General features: G+C 46.8%; 1 protein-coding gene, 1 non-coding gene and 1 pseudogene across 3 annotated transcripts in view; all 3 read right to left on the minus strand.

The window, feature by feature from the left end:
• Positions 1–18,640, minus strand: part of LOC137643907 (muskelin-like) — a 163,285-nt gene extending 144,645 nt beyond the window's left edge. For both annotated transcript variants that reach the window (XM_068376658.1, XM_068376657.1), the window contains exon 1: positions 18,458–18,640. In XM_068376658.1, coding sequence (XP_068232759.1) covers positions 18,458–18,546 — 89 coding nt within the window. In that variant the 5' untranslated portion in view covers positions 18,547–18,640. The remainder of the gene's footprint in view (positions 1–18,457) is intronic.
• LOC137644689 (small nucleolar RNA U3) lies at positions 1,869–2,075 on the minus strand. The gene has a single exon (XR_011045177.1). It is a non-coding gene; the product is annotated as a small nucleolar RNA U3 (small nucleolar RNA).
• On the minus strand, positions 12,062–12,180 carry LOC137644705 (5S ribosomal RNA; annotated as a pseudogene).
• Positions 18,641–22,461: the final 3,821 nt, after the last annotated feature.

Below are 22,461 nucleotides of genomic sequence, written 5' to 3' on the forward strand. Positions count from 1 at the left end.
TGGAAGAGGAGATGGGTGAAACCGCATTGGACACCTCTGACACCCCAACGTCAACAAGAGACAGAGGATCAACCTCTGACGGTGACGACGATTGCTTGACAGCAGCACCCAAGCGGATATAATCAAGCAAAACCTCCTTGGAGGGCGAACCCGTAAGCCCCAAGGAAGACCAAAGCTGAAAAAGACAAATTCGTAGAGAATTTGTATTTTTCCTAACCATACAAACCTTGGCTACAGTATTTAATTAGGGTATTACTTTCGGCGTAGCTGAAAGGACGAGCCATTAGAATTTTAACAAGGGTTTGCTACCCCCTCGCTAGTTAGCGAGGGGGTAGGGGAGGGGTAACTAGCTACCACCCCCCCTCACACACCGGTGACTAGCTCACTTTGCTTAGAGGTAGGACTTCCCGAGGGACAGGTCTGGCGGGCAAGTTTGATTAAATAGCTAAGGTTTGTATGGTTAGGAAAAATACAAATTATCTACGAATTTGTCATTTGTTCCGTAACCGAAATACAAACCACGCTATTTAATTAGGGTGACTTAACCCTTAGGAAGGGTGGTAAGTCCCAGCGAGACTCATTATCTGAGTGTGTCAGCACTCAATAATAAAGAGTCCCTGCACCTCGCTCGCACCTTGCTATGCAAGGGCTGCGGCCTACATAAGCTGCGTGTGAAGGATTATGTGTGACTCGTCCTAGGAAGTTGACCTGAAGATGGAAAATTTCATTCTAGGACTTTCCCAATACCAACTCGTCAGGGTATGGGGGCGTGACAGTATTAACTTAATACTAGGAACACAAGGAAACATGGTTTACCCGCAGTGGTTTGAGGTCAGCTGTGCAGAGAAGCCAGGATGCTGCTTTCCCCAAGAGAAGGGAGGATGAAGAAAAGAATATGGGCCAGACATAACTTTTCTTTCATGCAGACTAAAACCGGGTAACAATGCCCTCAACCCTCTGCTACTTGTCCATAAAGGAGCCTGAGGTTTAAACCAGCTGTTGTGCAGCCACCACAGAGCCGATAGAGAACGTATCGAGCCTCCTGTGGGTCACGTCTTGCAGGTAGCGGGCTGTGAAGGTCGTCCGACGCTTTCACATTCCTGCTTGCAGAACCTGCGTCACTGAGAAGTTCTTCTTGAAGGCCAGGGGCGTAGCTACGCCCCTGACATCATGCGCTCCAAGGCGACATGACGGAGGAGGGTCAGGATTCAGGGACAGATGGATCGCCCTACGAATCCATGCCGAGATGGTATTTTTGGTGACCCTCCTCTTTGTTCTCCCAGTGCTCACAAACAAAGCTTGCACTTGGGGACAAATGTAGCCGTTCTTTGAGATATAACCTCAGACTCCCTACTGGACACAGTAGGGGAAGGTCTGGGTCATCTGTTGCAGAACGAAGACTTGAAATCCGGAAAGATTTGAATCGATGATCCGGTACTCCCGGATTTTGTGTCTTAACCACAAATTCAGAGACGACTATGAACGTTACCTCCCCTCATATCCTTGCATGGGCGATGAAAACGAGAGACCATGAAGTTCACTGACTCGCTTGGCCGAGGCCAATGCTAGTAGGAACACCGCCTTCCCAGTTAGGTGGCAATATGGAGTCTGGCGAACTGGTTCGTAGGGAGGTCTCTTAAGAGGCCTGAGAACTCGAACCATATGCCATGGAGGAGGTCTCACTTCAGACTGAGGGCAGGTAAGATCATATCTTCGTCTGAGTAGGGAAAGTTCCAGCGAGGGAGAAATATCCACTCCTTTGAGCCTGAAGGCTAGACTTAAGGCTGAGCGATAGCCTTTCATTGCCGAGACTGAAAGGCGCATTCTTCCCGCAAAAATACGAAGAACTCCGCTATTGCTGGAATAGTGGCAGTCAGCCTGTGACGTCCTCCTCCACTCAAGGGCGAGCCCATGAGGGAACGGTCTTCAATGCTCGGGAGTAAGTAAATACTCAAGAGCCGCTTCCCGCTCAGAGGACGACACTCAACCTCGTCATCGTGGTTGAACTCGTTCCGAGTTTTTGGACTTAAACTCGTCAATCACACTATAGAATTGATCCTATGTTGTATGATCATATCGAGTGGAGAGATACCCCTTCACGACTTCAACCACAGAAACTCGTCACTTTGCCTGGTAGACCCCTGCGGATGATCTACGCAGGTGTCCAGACATCCCGATCGCAACTCGTTGCGACAATCCTCTCTTAGCGAAGAGATGCTGGATAGACTCCAGGCTTGAAGTCGAAGCGAAGCTTCGGCTTTGTGAAAGATGTTGGCATGTGGTTGTTTGAGTATCTTGCGTCGTATAGGGAGTTCTCTCGGAAGTTCCGTTAGGAATTGCGGAAGGTCCGGAAACCATTCCGCGTGACGAGCCATAAAAGGGTTATCAAGAGATTGACCGATCCTCTGGTCTTTTTGAGCATCCTTCTTGTCAGACAGAACGGGGGAAAAGCGTACACGTCGGTGCTGTCCCACCGTTGTTGAAAGGCATCTTGCCAGAGTGCCTTGGGATCTGGGACTGGGGGGCAATACAGCGGAAGCTTGAAGGTCAGCGCTGTAGCGAATCAATTCACAGTCGGGTAACCCCACAAAGTCAGACTTTGCTGGCTACTAGAAGATCCGAGGACCACCCGGCACTCATTATCTGAGAAGCTCTGCTTCTGCCGTCGGCGAGCACATTCCCTTTGTCTGGAATGAAGCGAGCCGATAGAGGAAACGAGTGGACTTAGGGCTATCTCAGTATCTCTACTGAGAAATGGAATAGCTGCTTTGAAAAGGTACCTCCTTGCTTGTTGATGTAAGCCACTACTGTGGTGAAGTAGCTCATCACACCACAGAGTGATCCGCTAGGTCCTTGTTGGAACTGTTGAAGGGTCAGGAAGACGGCCTTCATCTCTAGCAGATTTATATGGAGGCACTTTTCTGATCCTGACCACAGGCCTGAGGTCCTGTGGTACAGAATGTGCCCCCCCCCCCCACCCCCTTCCTTTGAGGTGTCCGAAAACAGCATCCAACCGGAGGAAGGAACGAGAAGATCCATTTTCCTTTGTAGGTTCTCGCCTGTCACCCACCACTGGCGATTCGTCCGTTCCTCAGGATCCATAGGGATCATGGTGTCCAGGGAATCGCAGCCTTGATTCCACTAGGGCCTGAGTCGCCCCTGGAGAGACCTCATCCTGAGGCGACTGTAGAGAAGTAGACGAGCCAAGGGTGAAAGGTGACCGGGGAGACGTAACCACGATTGGGTTGGAAGCTCTTCTCGTCTGAGGAAAGGGCTTGCAGCTCTTCCCAGCCTTGCTATCCTGTTGTCTGATGGAAAGGCGTTATGGAGATTGGTGTCTACAATCATGCCTAGGTGAACCAGTCATTGATTGGGCAGCAGAGCGGACTTCTCGAGACTTACCACGATCCTTAGATCCTGGCAAAGTCGCAGAAGTTTGTCTCGGTGTCAAAGAGGGAATGACTCCGAGTCTGCTAGGATCAGGCAGTCATCCAGATAATGGATGAGACGGAAGCCGATCCTGAGTGCCCATGATGAAATTAGGGTGAACCGTCCGGTGAAACACTGTGGTGCTGTGGAGGGACCGAAACACTGCACCTTAAACTGGTACTCCTTGTCATCTATGCTGAATCCTAAGTACTTCCTTGAAGACGGATGGACTGGGATCTGGAAGTACACGGCCTTCAGGTCCAGAATACACAAGAAGTCTTGCAGTTTACTGCCAGACTGACTGTGTCTGCGGTCTCCATACTGACCGAAGTATGCTTTAATCTGGACCTTTGCTCACAGAGATAGCCCCCTTGCTGATCCCATGGCAAGGGTATTAAATGACACCGGATTCGTCCTCAGGGGAGGTAGAGATATTGTGAACAGGACGCGATATCCCTGACTGATTACGGAAATTGTGCAGGACACGGCCCTGAGTTGTTGTAACCTGTCTGCGCAACCTTGTAGGTATCCCGCCACTGGCGGACATGCAGGGAAACTGCCAATCCTAGCGTTTGCGACCTCGGTTGCTCCTTCTAGGATTCTTCCCTCTCCTGGGGGACTTCTTGCCTTTCTTGTCCTTGACTGGAAAGGGCTTAGACCCCACTGTCTTAGCTTCCTTTGATTTGGTAGGACGTGGCTGCTGAGGAGCTGGTTTATAGGGCTTGAATATCAAAGCCCTATATGGGAGAGAGTCTCGGTGACTTCCTACACCTCTCCGCTGCCTGCTTCACGTCCTTAGGCTCAAACAGGTTCGTTTCCATAACGAAAGAATGTCTGAGCCTGAAGATTTGGTGCTAGAAGACTCCCGGTATTTCTTGGAATACTCGACTCCCTCCCGGGAGGGATGCAGGACTCCAACCACAACGGAGGCAGGCTCTTCTCCACCTTTATTCGAGAAAACTTTACTTCGCGAGGTGGGGTTTCCCTCAATGGTGTGATTGGGGAACGTCTCGCCTCCCGTGACTCTCCTGAGGGCGAGAAAACTTTGTCCAAAGGTGAGGGAGGAAAGTCTGAGGGGGGAGAATCCCTGCCTCGAAGACTTACAAGGAGACAGCTACGTCCTCGGAGAAGTTACCTCGTTGGAACTCCTCTTTATCTCTTTGGGGGAGTGGTTGCAGCCAAGGATTTGTGGCTCCACTCAGAGAGAACAGCTTGAAAACCTGTGCTACTGCTCTGATTAGAGTCCCAAACTAGGCTGCCGGCTGACGGTTGCGCTGTTAGACACTCCCTCTGGAGGGGAAGTCGCCTGTAAACAGATAAGGACGGTATGTCCTTGGACCTTTCTGGAACCTTCCCCCCTACCGGCAAGCACACTGTTCTGTGCTGGGGGGGGGGGATGTAGCAATGGCGCTTACTGCGCATTGTCCGGCAGCCTTGCGCGGGGGAGGGTATAGGCGACTGCGCTAGGGAGCGCGCTGGCGCTCGCGAGATGGGAAATACCCAGGGGTCGCGTGCGAGACACCGTTGAAAACACTCGCGCGCGCGTGGGCGCACGGGCGAGACTTCATAAGGTGTGCAGGAATCAGATTAACGTGCAGGATCAGAATGAAGAGCCTGTGCGACCAGAATGTTGGCGCGCGCGCGGCTATCAGCGCGTGCGCGTACGTGATTGTGGTGCTTGAGCGCGAAAGAAGATCGACGGCACTTGCGCGCGTAAGAAGATCGTCGGCGCGGGAAACCATCGGAGCCTGCACGCGGACGATCGTCGGAGCTTACGCACGTAGGAAGATCGTCAGCGCTAGCGCGCGAAAGAAGATCGTCGGCGCTTGCGCGCGCAAGATGATCGTCGGCGCTCGAAAATCGTCCACGCTTGCGCGCGTAAGAAGATCGTCGACGCTTGCGCGCGTAAGAAGATCGTCAGCGCTCACGCGCGAAAGAAGATCGTCGACGCTTGCGCGCGTAAGAAGATCGTCGGCGCTGGCGCACGTAAGAAGATCGTCAGTGCTTGCGCGCGAAAGAAGATCGTCGGCGAGCACGTGGGCGCGCGCTAGGATGAAGGGTCAGCTGACCGGACGATCAGGAACTGGGACGATCAACTCGAAGTTCTGCTTGATACCCTGAGGAAGAGTCTCAATGAGAGACATCTCCCGCGAACGGAAGAGGTGCCCTTCGTAGAAGAGACTAGGAGACACCCGCAGGCTGAAGTACTTGTGAGCGCCTGTGTGCTAACTCAGGAACAGTCCCTGGAAGGATTCCTCTGGATGGTAGTCTCAGGAACAGCAGGAACAGTAGGCGAGCACTTGCGCGCAATTGCGCATGAAAACCTTGGCGCGCAGGGGATACCTGGCGCTTAAGGAACTTGCTCACAATGTGAGAAAGCCCCTTTGGCCCCGAAGGGACCGGTGCCCGTTGGATAACAGGGTGCGTGGGCGCCCACTGCGTCAGCAGCCAGGAATGGAGATGGCAGGTCAGCAGGTCTAGGAGATGGCAAACAATTCTGCGGAGAGGTCCCGAACAGCACGCTGGTCTAATCAGGAACAATCCTCTGAAGAGGAGGCTCTATGAGTGTCCTCTCTCGCAAACGAGAGAGGTGAATACTTCGTAGAATAGACTTGAAGACACCGGTGAAGGTGCCCCTTAGGGCCGTTGGATCAGCAAGCTGACCTAAAAGGAGCAATCCTCCGAAAAGGAGTCCTTCTGAGTGGCCTCCCTCGCGAACGAGAGAGGTCACAAGACTGATGCTGCAGCTGCTCAGCCCCAAGAGCATAGCTACCTGAAGTTTCCATGCGCCCGGCCTCGCAACCGCTCAGCTCCTTGAGCATGGTTACAAGTGCAGTCGCTCACCACCAAGAGCATAACTGCCTGAGGACCAGGAAAACCCATCCAGGAATTATTAAGGTATGAGAAGTTCCCCCTCTGCAGGGAAAAAATCTCACACCTGGGAAGGGAACCTCCCTCGGAAGGGAAGTTACCTACCCCTGGAGGCGAACCTCCTTAGCGTTCTAAGATGAACTAAAGAGCTGACAGTTGTCACGGGAGAACTTCTAAGAGAAGGGATCACGCCCATGACGATGTCCTAGAGAGACGGCAGCAACAGCAGACTCCCCAGGCACAAACAGGACAGCTCTGCTTCGTTGGCACACTTTAGGCAAACGAAGAAAAACTGCATCGTTAACTGGGAAAATAAAATAAATAATTAGTTAACAGAAATTCCCCCGGGGAGGAACTCCGAAGAGAAACCCTGAGGGAATAGCAAAACATAAGAATTACAAATTAAGTATGCGCCCTCCTCCCCCACTGACATTCACAGGAGAAGGGGGAGGGCGGAGAACTGTAACAAAAACAGGATTATAATTATGTACATCATCTAAGAATGTTCACAAATAGTAAGAACCACTAACCCCCGAAGGGAAGTGTTCTCCACAGAATGCTGACAAGTTAAAAATACAATTAGATTTCATTAAAAACAATTGAGACAAATAAACGGAATAGCAACCCAACCCGCACGGGAAAGAAGCTTCCGTAATAGTACGTAGTGGTAGTAAAGGGTGAACGACCTCGAGTAGAGAGAGAGACCGTAGTCAATCTAAACTCCCACATTCACTTCGCTGAGAATCCAAGTTCCCCGTAGGAAAGGAGGAACAGCGAAGAAAACAGATGAATGAAGAAAGTCCAGCGATGACGATTCCCCACAGCGGCCGAATTATCGGAAGCTGAAGGAACGACCGAAGGACCAAGAGGGAGAGGCCGCACCCCAAGACGTGAAACCGTGGTGGCCTAACACTACGCCGGTGTCGTTGTCGTACACTACACACACAGCACAAACACTGAAAAGAAAACTTACTATATTTCTATACACAAATATATACATAAACATAAAGAATGTTTATATATACAGTGAACCCTCGCTACTTCGCGGTTCGACCATCGCGGATTCACCACTTCGCGGATTTTTTCCATAACCCATATATATACAGTAATATATATATATATATATGTATGCATGTATTTATGTATATACTGTATGTAGGTATGTATATGTGTATACATATAAATATATATATATATATACACACACACACACATACATATATATATATATATATATATACATATATATATATATATATATATATATATATATATATATATATATATATATATATATATATATATATATATATATATACATACATATATATATATATATATATATATATATATATATATATATATATATATATATATATATATATATATATATATATATATATATATATATATATATATATATATCTAAAGTAGGAAGATGTGATGTAGTTCTAAGGGAAAAGTATGGGAAATATGTCTGGGTAATAAGCAAAGCTCTACCTCCAGTTTGTTTCTACATTATGATCAGAGATAAATGTAAACAAAACATTGGTTGCCACTTTTTATCGTGCTTTTTAGCATGTTTAGGAAATGCATGATATAAAATCACCTTTAATATTTGTGCCTGTTTTAGTTTAGGGTACTGTAGTACATGCATTAAGTGTTCTGTACATTAAAGGGTAGTTTGTTAACAGTACTACGTACAAGGGAAGGTTTTAAAAGTCTGAATATACATGTTGAATAAATAGGTAAATATGGTGTCACTACTTCGCGGATTTTCACCTATCGCGGCCGCGACTGGAACCTATCTACCGCGATAAACGAGGGTTCACTGTATATTATAAGTATAAGAAAAAGTAAGTAAAAGACAAAAAGCATTAATGGCTGTCAAAGCGAGGGTGGGAGCAGACACGTCTGCTCATCACCCGAGTAAAGTAAAGTGAGCTAGTCACCGGTGTGTGAGGGGGGGAGGGGTAGGTAGCTACCCCTCCCCTACCCCCTCGCTAACTAGCGAGGGGGTAGTAAACCCTCATTAAAATTCTAATGGCTCGTCGTTTCAGCTACGCCGAAAGTAATACCCTAATTAAATAGCGTGGTTTGTATTTCGGTTACGGAACAAAAGGGAAGTTAGTGACATGTCCTCCCACGGGGGGAGAGGTGGAGCTGCTTCGCTAGGGGAAGCAACGTCATCTCTCGAGACCCGAGGTTGGTTAGAAATAATTTGGTCTACGATACCACTCGGCGGTCTCTCGAAAGAGACTGACCGAGTGGGAGCTTCGGAGGAGGTTTGAGCAACGGAAGAAGAGGCCTTGGGTTTTTCTCTCTTCGAAGCAACCTTCGAAGGAGAAATATCCCGTTTGGACTTCTTCCGTCGTCGCGAAAACCTCTCCCACTGGGAGGCAGACCACTCCATACACTTGTTGACACTATCGCACCGTTGGCCCCTACAAGAAGGACAAAGGGCGTGAGGATCAGTCTCGACCGCCGACATGAACGTTCCACAGGGGCGGTCGAGAAAACCAGGGCAGGTGCGCATGGTCGCAGAGGCCAACTTTACATACACAGTAACTAGAAAAAGAAAGAACGAAAAGCATTAAATGGCTGCCAAATGACGGCGAGGATGAGAGCGGACACGTCCGACCACCATCCGAGCCGAGAGCAAAGTGAGCTCAAGCATAGGTGTGTGAGAGGGGGGGTAGCAAGCTACCCTCCCCTATCCCCGCTAACTAGCGGTGTGGGTAGTAAACCCTCATTAAAAATTAATGGCTCGTCATGTCAGCTACGCCGAAAGTAATACCCCTATTAAATAGCGTGGTTTGTATTCCAGATACGGAACAAATATAAGTTTCAGAAAATGACAAATTCGAAGATAATTTGTATTTTTCCTAACCATACAAACCTTAGCTATTTACATTGGGTTTACCTTTTAGCGTAGCTGAAATGGCGAGCCATTAGAATTTAACGAGGGTGTATTACCCCCGCACTAGTTAGCGGGGGGGTGGGGGGGTAGGGAAGTGGTAGCTAGCTACCCCTCCCCCCCTCACACACCGGTGAATTGCTTCACTTTCACTTAGAGGTAGGACTTGTCTTGGGGGACAGGGCTGGCGGGCAAATATATGTAAATAGCTAAGGTTTGTATGGTTAGGAAAAATACAAATTATCTTCAAATTTGTCATTTGTTCCGTAACCGAAATACAAACCAAGCTATTTACATTGGGTGACTTACTCCTTAGGAAGGGTGGAAAGTCCCCAGCCATACTGGCTTTGGCTTTACCCGGGGACTCAGAATCCGAGTGAGTCGCACTCGAGAAAAGGAGTCCCTGCACCTCACAAGTTCCTTGCTCCGCACCGTGTGGCCTACATAAGCTTGTGTGTGAAGGAAGAAGTGTGACCCGTCCTAGGCAGTTGACCTGGAGTTCCAGAAGGAACTCTGGGTTAGGACGTTCCCGATACCACCTCGTCAGGGTATGGGGGACGCGACGGTATTGACTCAATACTCGGAACACAAGGAAGCATGGTTAACCTGCAGAGGTTTGAGGTCAGCTATGCAGAGACCAGGATGCTGCTTCCCAGTAGAGGGGATGATGAAGAAAGAAGTAAGGGCCAGACATACTTCTTTCGTTCATGCAGACTAAAACCTGATAACAATGCCCTCAACCTTTTGCTACCTATCCAAAAAGGAGCCTGAGGTTAGACCAGCTGTTGTGTAGCCACCACAGAGCGATAGAAACGTATCGATACTCCTGTGGGTCACGCCCTGCAGGAAGCGGGATGCGAAGGTCGTTAGACGCTTCGAGACTCCAGCTTGTAGCACCTGCGTCACAGAGTAGAATTACTCGAAGGCGAGGGACGTTGCAATGTATCCGACATCGTGCTGTAGGGCGACGTGATGGGGGAGGGTCTGGATTCAGGTCGAGATGAATGTCCTTGAGTCCGAGCTGAAGAGGTATACTGTACTGGTGACTCTCCCCCGTGTCCTTCTTGTGCTCCCAACCCGGCTGCACGTGAGGACAAACTGCAGCTGTTCCCAAAGATAACCCCTCGATTCCTTTACTGGCAAGAAGGAGAAGGTTTTTGGGTCATCAGATACAGAATGGTGACTCGAAATCTCGATGGAATTGGACCGAAGGGCCGAGACCCCAAGATTCTGAGTCTAGTCAACAACTCAGGAGCGAACCTGAATGTTGCCTTCCCCCATTCCTTAGAAAGGGCGGAGTCGTACGAGACCAAGCAGATTGCTACACACTGGCCGCGGCCAGAGTGAGCAGGAGCCCCAAGACGGAATACGATCAGAGGCCTGACGTAAAGGGTCTTGAGAAGATCTCTTAAGGGACTTAAAAGTCCGAGCCATGCTCCATGTTGGAGGTCTCACTCCGACTAGGGCAGGGACGTTCGCAGCTTCGCATGAGCGAGGAAAGGTCCAGCGGGAAGGAAAAAGTTATTCCTTTCAGCCTGAAGGTCAGGGAAAGGCTGAGCGATAGGCTTCATTGCCGAGAGCGGAAAGGAGTTTCCTCCCGCCGAAAAGCAATAAGTTCGTTATTGATGGAGAAGAGGCCTCAAGGGAAGAGGTATATCTCCCACGACACCAACCACAGAAGACTCTCCACTTCGCCTGGAAGACCCCTGCGGATGACTATCGCAGATGACGCGACCTCCGCCCCGCGACTGTAGCTGGTTGTCTCTTCTTGAGGAGGAGGCGTAGGGTCTCCAGGCATGAAGCCGAAGCGACGCCCCGGCTCGTGAAAGATGTTGCAGTGTGGTTGTTTGAGTAGCCTGTGCCGTGGGAGAAGCTATCCCGGGAGTTCCGTCAGGGGAAGCAGAGGGTCTGGAAACTGTTCTGCGTAAAGTCCCAGTGGAGCTCTCAGGGCCATTGAAAGGTTGACAGACAACCTGGTCTTGTTGAGACCCATTCTCAACAGACAACAAAGGAGGGAAGACGCAGGCGTCGATGTTGTCCCACCATCACCGGAATGCATCTTGCCAAAGAGTCTCGGGGTCTGAGACTGGGGGGAAGAACAGCGGAAGCTTGAGGTTCCAAGTTGTCGCGATCAGGTCCCCCAGGCCAGGACTTGCTGGTTACTCAAGGCTAAAGACCCCCAGGTACACTCTCTCTACGAGGCTCTGCTCAGATAGTCAGAGAGAACATTCCTCTGCCCGGAATGAGCGAGCCGATGGTGGTATTGAGAGGATCTCAAATCATCTCAGTATCTCTACTGCAAGATGCAAAGGTATGAAAATGCGTCCCTTGCTGATTAGAACACGCCAGTACCATGAAGTCGTCGCGCACGGAGCGACTCGGCAGGAGCTGTAGGATCTGTAGAGGGGACAGACTTCGGCCCCTAAGCCTGCCTGAATGATGGAGAGGTATCCTTCAGGTCCTGACCATAGGCCTGGACCGGAACATGCCCCCCCTTTTCTTTGATGAGTCTGAGAACAGCATAAAAAATGTGGGGAAAGGACGAGAATATCCACTCCCATCAAGAGGTTCCATAGGTCAACACCCATTGCAGGTCTAATCGTTCCGCTGGTCCCATAGGGGCCAGAAAGTCCGGTTAATCGTTGCTTTGAAACCACCGGAACTTGGGCCGTCCCACAGGGAACTTATCCTGAGGCGACCATTCGGAACTTTAGACGGGTCAATGAGGAAAAGAGACCTAGGAAACGTTCCAAGGTAGGGCTGAAAGCTCTGCCTGATTGAAAACAGGTACTGCGATTCTCCTCAGCCTTGCCACAGTCAACTGAAGGGAAGGCTCGGAGGAGGCGGCAACAGAATCTGGCGTCCCCAGGTGGTCACCCATCCTATTACCGACCAGACCCGACGTTGCTTAACCTCGCTGGACGGACGGGAAGCGGGGTTTCCAACGTGGTAAGGCCGTTGACTCAATATCATAGCTAGATACTCCAGATGTTGAGGCCGAAGAAAAGAAGGCTCCTAGCAAATTACCATGAACCCCCACTCATAGTAAGGATCCGGAAGCTCGTCCCGGCGTTGAAGAAGGTCGAACCCGAGCCTACCGGAGTTGACCAGACCTCCAAAAGGCGAAGGAGGCAGAAGCCTGCTCCTGAGCGGCCATGAGAAAAGCAGGGAGAGTTCTCTGGGGAAAAACCTGCGATGCCACGGCGGGATCGCCACACTGCATCTTAAGCAGGAATACAGTACCTGTAGTCTAGGCTGAATTCCAAGAGCTTCCTGGAAGATGGATGGAATGGAAACTGAAAGTACCCGTCCTCCCGATCCAGGGCCTAAGGAGTCCTGTCGCCTCGTTACCAGTCTGATCGATTCTGCTGTTCCACGCTGGACGAAGTTTGTTCGACAAACTTGATCAGAGCTGAGAGGTCGACTACGGAATTCCCGTCTCAGATACTTTCCTACGAGAAAGGATCGACTGAAGAAGCCGGGGGGTGAAGCCATCGACGATCCTATGGAGGACCTTCTCCTAAGGCATGGATCATTCTGCCCAAACGGGCAAACTCTTGCCGACCCTATGGCATAGAGGTTCAGAGACACTGAATTCACTGACAGAGACGACAGGCGCGATATCCTTGGCTGATCACGGAGATCGTGCAAGAATCGGCATCGGGAAGCTGTTATCCGGATGAGTAACCTTAGGCATCCTCCCAGCGTGAAACCTGCATGGGGGGGGGTTGCCAATCCTAGAGTTCGTGAACTCTGCCGCTCCCTCTAGGATTATGCCCCCCCGGGAGAGCCTCCCGTGCTACCTGTTCCTGACAGGAGGGGACTGCTATTGGACACCTTGTCTCAGTTGTCGTAGCCGATCCGATAACTTAGGCCGACGAGGCTGAAAGAAAGAGGCGCTGGAGCCCTGCAGGGCCTGGAAGAAAGCGCCTTGGAGGAGTGAAAACGGAAGTCGACTTCTTCCGCACAACCGCTGTCTATGTCTCTGTCCTTGGGCACAAACAAGCTCTTCCCAAGGATGGAAGGGTGTCTGAGGTTGTCGACATCCACGGATGAGACACCCGAAAGGAAGCCCTCGGTCACTGCGCCCAGATGGTCCAACATCGAGCTTTCCCGTAAGTTCGAAACTTGACGACGAAACGCCAAGGTGCTTGAGCCCGAGAGGAGGAAAGTACACATGATTTTCCTGTAGCTTCCTTGAACAAAACCTCGGGTCGCACCCGAGGAGGGAAAGGACCTGGTAAGCCCCTTTCACGAGATGAAGAAGAGGAAGGGGTAAACCAGTCACCCCTTGGCCGATGGAGAAATCTCGAACGGAAAGCTCCCTGGCAAAACCCTTCCAGGGAATGACGGGGAAGGGCTAACCCAGGTTCTGGAAAGAAGAAAGTTACTCAGACCTCCCTGAAGATTCTTCCTGCCCTTGCATGTGCCATGCTCTGCGTTTACGGGGTGAGGCCGTGTTTTGGAAATACGCTCCAGAAGTCTCGCCAGGCTGGCCATGCTGCGAAACCCCAACGGGAATCGCGGTCGCAATCGCCCTGGCGCTCGCGCGATGGTAAATCAATGGTTTGCGCGTGGCCGAACGTGGAAGCGCCCATGCGCGGGCACGCAGGAACGCAAACGGAAGTGCGCGAAGGAGCGCAGAAGGAGGGCGAGAGCTGGTGGTCGGCAAGCGATGACCCGTAGGTGAGCAATGGATCCTGCAGGAATCAAGCCGACGTTCACGAGATGAAACACCGTCGGTTCGCGCGACGGAACACCGTCGGTCTGCGCGACGGAACACCGTCGGTCCGCGCGACGGAACACCGTCGGTCCGCGCGACGGACCACCGTCGGTCCGCGCGACGGAACACCGTCCGTCCGCGCGACGGAAAACTGTTGGTTCGCGCGCGGGCGAACATTGGAGAGCATGTGCGCGGTCGCGCATGAGCGTAGGCGCGCGGGTGAGCGCAGGCGGTCGGGAGACCGATGACGCGTAGGCGGGCGGTGGCGCGTTGACGAACGATGGCGCGTTCTGGCGAGCGATAGCCCGTAGGCGAGTGAAGGCACGTTGGCAAGCGATGGCGCGTCGGCGAGCGGTGGTGCGTTAACAAAACGCTAGCGCGCAGGTGAAGAATCGCGCGGGCGCGTAGGCGATTGCCAATGCGAGAGAGACTAGTGATGGTTAGCGTGCATCGCACTAACAGAAGGCGCGCAGGTGCATCAGGAAGGTGAGCGCCGAAGCAAGCTGTTAATCAGGCGATCCTAGACAGTCAGAAAAAACCGTTGGCGCCCATTGGTGCGTGGCAGAATAGGGCGAGCAGATGTGCGCTGGCGATTGAAGAAAGCTGGCGCACAGAAGGACAGAAGTAAAGGTAAGCGCTGGCGAGCAGGAGGAAGATCTACGGCAAGACTCAGCTACCGGAGATCGTGGTCCACAGCAGGCGAGCGCTAGATCGCTACTGATGGTGTCCAGGGGAACTGACACGCGTGGCAGATCGATGGCGATCGTTGACGCGTAGGAGATCGCTGACGAGCAGGCGAACGTTGACGCGTCTATGGTCGCTGGCGAGCAGAAGGCAACGCGTGGAAGCCTGTGCGTAGAAGAAGAGTCCTTGTCCAAGACCTGAACCGAATTTTTAGATCGCGAGGGCGAACGTGGGCACACAGGGCGCGTAACAGGAATCAACAGAAACAGCAGAGATGATCATCATGAGAGCGCTGACGAACAGGAGAGCGCTAGCGATCAGGAAAGCGCTGATGAGCAGGAGAGCGCCTGTGCGCTAACACTGAGCAGGAGAGCGCCTGTGCGCTAACACTGAGCAGGAGAGAACACAGCAGAAGGGAGCGCAGGGGAACCCTGACACGCAAGGGAAGAACCCCCGTGGGAGGCAACCCTTTGCCCCGAAGGGATCGTTGTCCGTCGGGAGACTGACGTCCGTCGGAAGACCGTTGTCTGTCCGTCGGGAGACTGATGTCCGTCGGAAGACCGTTGTCCATCGGGAAGACCGTTGCCCGTCGGAAGACGAGGTCAGACTGCTATCCATCTGCACCAGGGGCGGAAGATCAAGAAGAAGGAGTTGTAGGCTGCATACAAAGATTCAAAAAGGCGCCTCTTAGCACCCTCATAGGGAGATGGGAGGCCCTTACGACGTAGCGGACGGTGAGCCTTACGCAAAGGCGGCCAACAGCAACAAGAGCAGAAGAGTCCTCCGAAGAGGAGTCTCTATGAGTGTACTCTCTCGCGAACGAAAGAGAAACACTTCGTAGAAGAGACGGGTCAGCCAGTGACCTAAAAGGAGCAATCCTCCGAAGAGGGGCTCCTGCAGTTGCCCAGCCCCTTGAGCATAACTGCAGGTGCGACCGCTCAGCACCAAGAGCATAGTCGCACGAAAAAAAGGCAAGAGAATAACCCCCCAAAAGGGGAAAAACTCAAGCCTGGATAGGAAAAACTTCCCTCGGAAGGAAAGTTACCCACCCAAGGAGGCGAGCCTCCTGAGTGTTCTAAAATGAACTGGAGAGCTGTCAATCGTCACGGGAGTACTTCCAGAAGAAGGAGACACGCCCCTGACAAAGATCTATAGGGGAGGCAGCAACAGCCGAATCCCCAGGCCTCAACAAGACAGCTCACTCCGTTGTCACATTACAGAAACGAACTAGATCGGTAACTAAAAAAATAAAACAAAAATCATTAGTTAACATTCATTCCCCCGGGAAGGCTCCGAAGAGGAATCCCGAGGGAAGGGAACACAAGAATTACACAACAGGCACGTGCCCTCACAACCACTTACACTCACGGAAGGAGAGCTGTAACCAACACAGAATTATAACAATTATAATTATGTAACTATGTAATTATGTAATTTAAAAATGAATGAACACTAAAGAAAGAACGAAAATCCCGAAAGGAATCGTTCTACAAAGCTGAAAAATCAACAAATACAATTAGATTCATAAACTAATTGAGACAAAACGTACGGCATAGCAACCCCCCCACACGGGAAGGAAGCTACAAAAGCGTAGCAAGTAACGTAGTAAAAGGGTGAACGACCTCAAGAGAGAGAGAGAGAAAGACCGAAGTCAAACTCGATCGCGACCCATGAAATTACACCATGGTGGCCTAACTGCCGAGGGCTCCACGGAGATATCGTACACTACACACACAAGCACAAACTCTGGAAAGGAAACTTACTGATTTCTATACTCAAATATATACATAAACATGAGAAAATGTTTACATATATATTGAGTAAAAGAAAAGTAAGTGATTAAGTGAAGACAAAACAAACAATGGCTGCCAAGCGAGGACAAAGACAGAGACGTCTGTCCATGGCCGAGCCAAAAGTGAAAGGGAAGCAATTCACTGGTGTGTGAGGGGGGGAGGGGTAGCTAGCTACCACTCCCCTACACCCCCGCTAACTAGCGCGGGGGTAATACACCCTCGTTAAATTTTAATGGCTCGCCATTTCAGCTACGCTAAAAGGTAAACCCAATGTAAATAGCGTGGTTTGTATTTCGGTTACGGAACAAAAAGAAGTTAAATGGCCGGTAAGTTGGAACAGAGAAAGACACAGCATCTCTCTCGCGAGCGAAAAGCAAAGTGGGTTCACAGCCCAGGAGTGTGAGTGACCCCTGCTAAAGTCTATTGGCTCATCTTTCAACTTCACCTTAAGTAATATCCCCTATAAATAGCATTGGTTTGTATTTAGTGACGGAACAAACTATGGATTATTTACTTCAGTTGTAATATTATTGTAATATATTGTACGCAAAGACAGCGCATAATATGCCTGGGAATGACCGTTGGGGAATGTCGAGGGGCCCAAAAAAAAGATTGAAGCCTCATGGTTTAATACAGCAATAATCTTCCCCTATGAAATTAGTTTTTATATGAACCACTAGCTGCACAAGTGTTGGGACTATTACATCTGCAACTCATGATTCTATTCAAAGTAACTGAGGTGGATGACACAAATTTATAACATTTTTCCTTGGTCAGGAAGCTTTTCATCATCATTTGTGTGGTTAGGGGAGGAAGAGAGGCGCCCCACCCTGTAAGAAAATAAGGAGGACCCAGTCACTAAGTTAGGTTAAGGCAAGTAACCTTATTTTGCTTGTTAAATGTATTCCCCCTCACAAATTCCCCAATTTCTTCCAGTGGAATCTAATTATAGCTATTTTCCCAAAGGGGGGGGGGCTCTATCTTTAAAATTACCCATCCACGACAGAAATTAAAAGGCAAAATTGGAGCCTTTGTATTTCAGTGGTCAGTTCCTCCCATATGGATTATAAATGGACATCAACTAACATAAACTTTACCCCCTAACCTAACCCACAAGCCGTGTCCTTATCTACTTACCTAATTTGAGGGTAACGGCCCCCCTGCAACCCACCTTACACTGCCGTATTCTAAGTTATTCATAATCATACATACAGGTGGCCGCTACCATACATACACCCCGCAAAATTAATACAAAAAGTACTGTATAAGGTGTTAAAAAAAATATGTTTTTAGGAGCCTTTGTATATCAGCGGCCAGTTCCTCACACATTGATTAAAAAAGGACATAAACTAACCCAAACTTTCCCCCCTAACCTAACCTACAAGCCGTGTCCTTACCTACTTACCAAACGGGGTGGCTAACGCCCCCATGCGACCCTCCTTACACTGCCGTATTCTAAATTAGACATAATAATACATACAGGTGGCCGCTATCGTACATACACCCATGTTTTTATATCAAAATTCAGTGTTTCTTGAAACTGTAATCTCACCCACCATTCTTCTGGTAAAAAACTATTCTTGAATTGCAAGGTAAACATATTGGATCCTTTAGCTCCTGCAAAATCCTTAAGCCAAGGATAACCACCCAGATGTTAAGTGGTTGAACCCAATGATATAGGCCTTCTATTTTGTTTGAAATTAAAAAAAAATAAACCTATCTAAAATGTAAAGTAGGCTTACTTGCGATTTTTTATGCGATAAGACGCCCTACGTCTGGCTGCCCTTAGTTAGGTTAGGTTCAGTTGGAGAGAATCATGTTACATTATTTACCCAAAGTTTACTGTAGCCTAGTTAGGCTATGCTGCATAGAAAGTTCCAGAATAATAATCTAAATTGTAAAGCAACGTAAAGTAGAGTTAAATTAAGTAAATTAAAACCGAGATAAGCATAATGACGAGAGCGTCTCGTCGTCGATTGGTCCAAAGGTCGCCAATGAACTGCCTGGCGCTTATATATCGAATACTTTATTTGTACTTACTCTGGTACAAAATTAGCGGAAAATGTTGAATATTTATGGATGGAATATTTGAGATTTTGTATTTGTTGCCCTGATGTCGATTCTGCCATTGTTTTTGTTTTGGTCACTTGAAACCCTCCATCAGCTGAGAGCTACTACAGATCCTCACTTTCACGACGTCAGAGGAACTATCAAGGATTGGCCTCTTCGGCGGCTCTCTCTCTCCCTCCCTCCCTCTCTCTCTCTCTTTCTTTCTCTTTCACTCTCTCTCTCTCTCTTTCTTTCTCTCTCACTTCAATCTTCCCAAATTTTATTGTTTTTGGCAGTTGTTATTTATATTCTTGATATTATTCTGGAAATAATCTATACCAAAACGGGTTCTTGTACATTGTACGTGAAGTCTTAAAATCTATTGGGCAGTAATGAAAAGATTTTTTTTACGCTTGAGAACATTAATAAAAGCTATATTGAAAACGTCTGTTAAAAAAAGGGGTTTCTGTTCAATAAGCATCTTGTAGATTGATTATGTTAGGTTGAATATTGAAATTCATTGGACACAATTGGAAAGGAAATTTCTATTCAGACCCGAGAGAAGACTATTTGAAGGTATGATAATTGTAAAACGTTTGTTGAAACATCCTTAATACGCTATTAGAAATTACCAAACATGATCTTCAAAGTGTTTAATCTATAATGTTGAGGATTTTTCTTTCTAAATTCGTAACTCAACGTGTCATTTCGAACATTCAGCATCAAAATAATGTTTGTGTAACGTTTGGACGCTTTTACTCGTGTATATGTAGTTTTCACTCAACACGAAGGTCAACCAGTGAATTAGATGTTAAAATTAGAATATATTTCATGAAAGAAAAGTTTTGAATGCACCGAACATTATATAAATTGTTTAAAAAAATCTACTTTTGCAATTCGTAAAACACAATGGAAAATATAAAACTCGTCGAATCTATTAATCTTCTCTATGGGGTTCCAAGTAGTGATGAGGTAGGTATATAGAAGAAGAAATAGTCTACCATGATTGTATATTACACAGAGAAACTGTTAAAAATTAATTATCATTGATAAAAAAAATATAATAAGAGTATCGATGAATTGATATACTTCTGACAAACAATAGATAAATAATGAAATAATTTAAATATCAGGAGAGAGGCATGGGAGAGAATAGTAATAAATATCTTACTGTTAAATCGTACGCCTACTTAAATTTGAAAGCAAATTGGAGTTAGAACACCGAAGAAGAATCTCTTTACCGAATAGAATAAGTAACATATTCATTGTAAAGTCGAATTAACAAATACAAAACGGAAGATTTTTAAGATAGGCCTAAAAAAATAAACTCTAATGCGGGAATTATAATTGAGACTTTTATTATTATTATTATTATTATTATTATTATTATTATTATTATTATTATTATTATTATTATTATTATTATTATCTTTTAAGGTAACTACAGCCCTGGTTGTAAAAGCAAGATACTACAAGCTCTAAAGAGGAAAATTAGCACAATGAGGAAAGGAAATAAATGTACATACGGGCTGCATTGTTGCAAGAGCCCGTGTCTGGCCACAAGAACCAAGTAATATATACAACAACAAATAAAGAAATACATAAACTGCTAGAGAAATAATGACATGGAACATTATATGGTCGCAAACAGTGCATCATTACAGCATATAAAGCCAGCATTATGAATAGGGAAACTATTATCTTAAAAAGAATTGAAATCGAATTAGGCCTACTCATACTTACCAAAAATATAATTCTCTCATCTAGAGGTAAGTAGACTTAAGTGGTTTCGAATGAGTCCATAAAAGCAAAAAAATCAAGACCACACAGAAAACTAATCAATATAAGCTGCTAATCAATATTGGCTCGTACTGCATTACAGTACTTATCACAGTCGTAAAAGCCTGATAAGTACAGGAGATGGGTAGGCGAGATTGGACGTACAGTTATTCATTTATCTTTCGTCACCATTTAAACTTTTTTCTTATTCGTTGGCTAAAATTATCTCTAAAAAAGAAAGAGTAATTAAATGTACATTATGAAACAAACAAAAAATTTCATTCTAACTTGGGTTAGAGTTCTCTTGCTTGAGATACACTCGGGCACACTATTCCATCTTATTTCTCTTCCTCTTGGTTTGTTAAATTTTTTATAGTTAATAAAAAAATATTTATTTTAACGTTGTTACTCTTCTTAAAATATTTTATTTTTCCTTGTTTCCTTTCCTCACAGGGCTATTTTCCCTGTTGGAGAACCTAGGCTTATAGCATCCTGTTTTTCCAACTAAGGTTGTAGATTAGCAAGTAATAATAATAATAATAATAATAATAATAATAATAATAATAATAATAATAATAATAATAATAATAATAATAATAAAACACAATCATCATGTAGTATTGAAATTATAAATTGCCGTGAGTTTATGAGGAACGAATGAAAATACGGCTAAATAAAAGTCGTGATATTAAGAAGACCTTGAAAGGCAAAACAATGTCTCTCCAGTGATCCTTGCATCATAGGGAATTGTAGGCCTACACGCATAGGCTAGTCTCGGGACACTCATCTTGGCTACTTTTCAGATCCATTTGCTTTTATTTGTTCTTTTTTTGTCTCACCCCACTTACATGGCCATTTTATACAACTTTGACCTTTTCCAAAACGTTTAATCCGGCAGATATTTGGCATTTCTTATTTTTTTCAGAAATCACAAATTGGCAATTTTTGGGAAGGAAAGCCAGACTATTCCAGTTTTTTTTTCTTTTTTTTTTATTCAAATCTGATATCGTTTACTTGACCATCTTGTTCAATTCTGACATCTTCTAAAACGTTTAACCTGGCAGATAATTGGCATTTTTTTTTTTAGAAGAATTGGCAATATGTGGGAAGAAAAGCCAGACTTTTCCAGTATTTTATTTTTTAATTCATTATATCTGATATCGTTTAACTGACCGTTTCATTCAACTCCGGCTTTTTCCAAAACGTTCAATCCGATAGATTTTTTTTTTTTTTTTTTTTTTTTTTTTTTTTTTTTTTTTTTTTTTTTGCTAAATCAAAAATTGGCAATTTTTGGGAAGGAAAACCATACTTTTCCAATTATTCCCAAATTCATCATATCTAATATCGCTGAGATTGATCAAACTTGGTATAGTATCTAATCCTTTCCAATATGCCCAAGGATTCTTGTGCAAATTATATCGCTATGGCAAAATTTTGGAAGGAAACTCACTTTTACATTTTTTCCCAGATTCATCATATCTGATATCGTTAAGATTGATCAAAATTGAAAGAGTATTCAATCTTTGTCCATATGACGGGCAAGTGATACACACAATGCAGATAACATTGCTATACTGTGTACCCTCGCTCAACCGTCCCCAGCTGAGGTCAATTTGGGCGGGGTCAGGGGAATGGCCTTGTCCTACAAGTTTCGAAACAACGCGAACTTTCTCAGTCGTGTTACTTACTCACAACTTCAGATGGATTCATTCTGAGAGAGAGAGAGAGAGAGAGAGAGAGAGAGAGAGAGAGAGAGAGAGAGAGAGAGAGAGAGAGAGAGAGAGAGAGAGAGAGCTGGATGTTTTAGCGTAATGTTCATAAACAAAACATAAACTAACAAAATATTTGCCACTTAACATTGCAATTATTTTCAAAGTACTGCTGCGTACTTATACTTAGATGTACTTTATCCAAGATGTTACAGATTCACCCTTGGGTCATATCCAACATGACTACTAAGTTTGGCCAAAATCGGTACTGCAGTTTTTATGTAAAGTTGCTCGCAAATAAACAAACAAATAAACTAAGAAAAAGACGACGGGGGGGGGGGGGGTGTTTGAATACTTACCCTTCGCAAATTTTCGATTTTAGCGAGGGCAACTACTGGACTAGGATTAACTGTGTGCATTATGATCATCATTTATGATAATTAGAATCATCAGCCTCATATTTTGCTCTGATAATTTGTTATTTTCATTTTCTCATCGTTATCTTCC

This window comes from Palaemon carinicauda, chromosome 7, assembly GCF_036898095.1.
Source record: "Palaemon carinicauda isolate YSFRI2023 chromosome 7, ASM3689809v2, whole genome shotgun sequence".
NCBI lineage: Eukaryota > Metazoa > Arthropoda > Malacostraca > Decapoda > Palaemonidae > Palaemon > Palaemon carinicauda.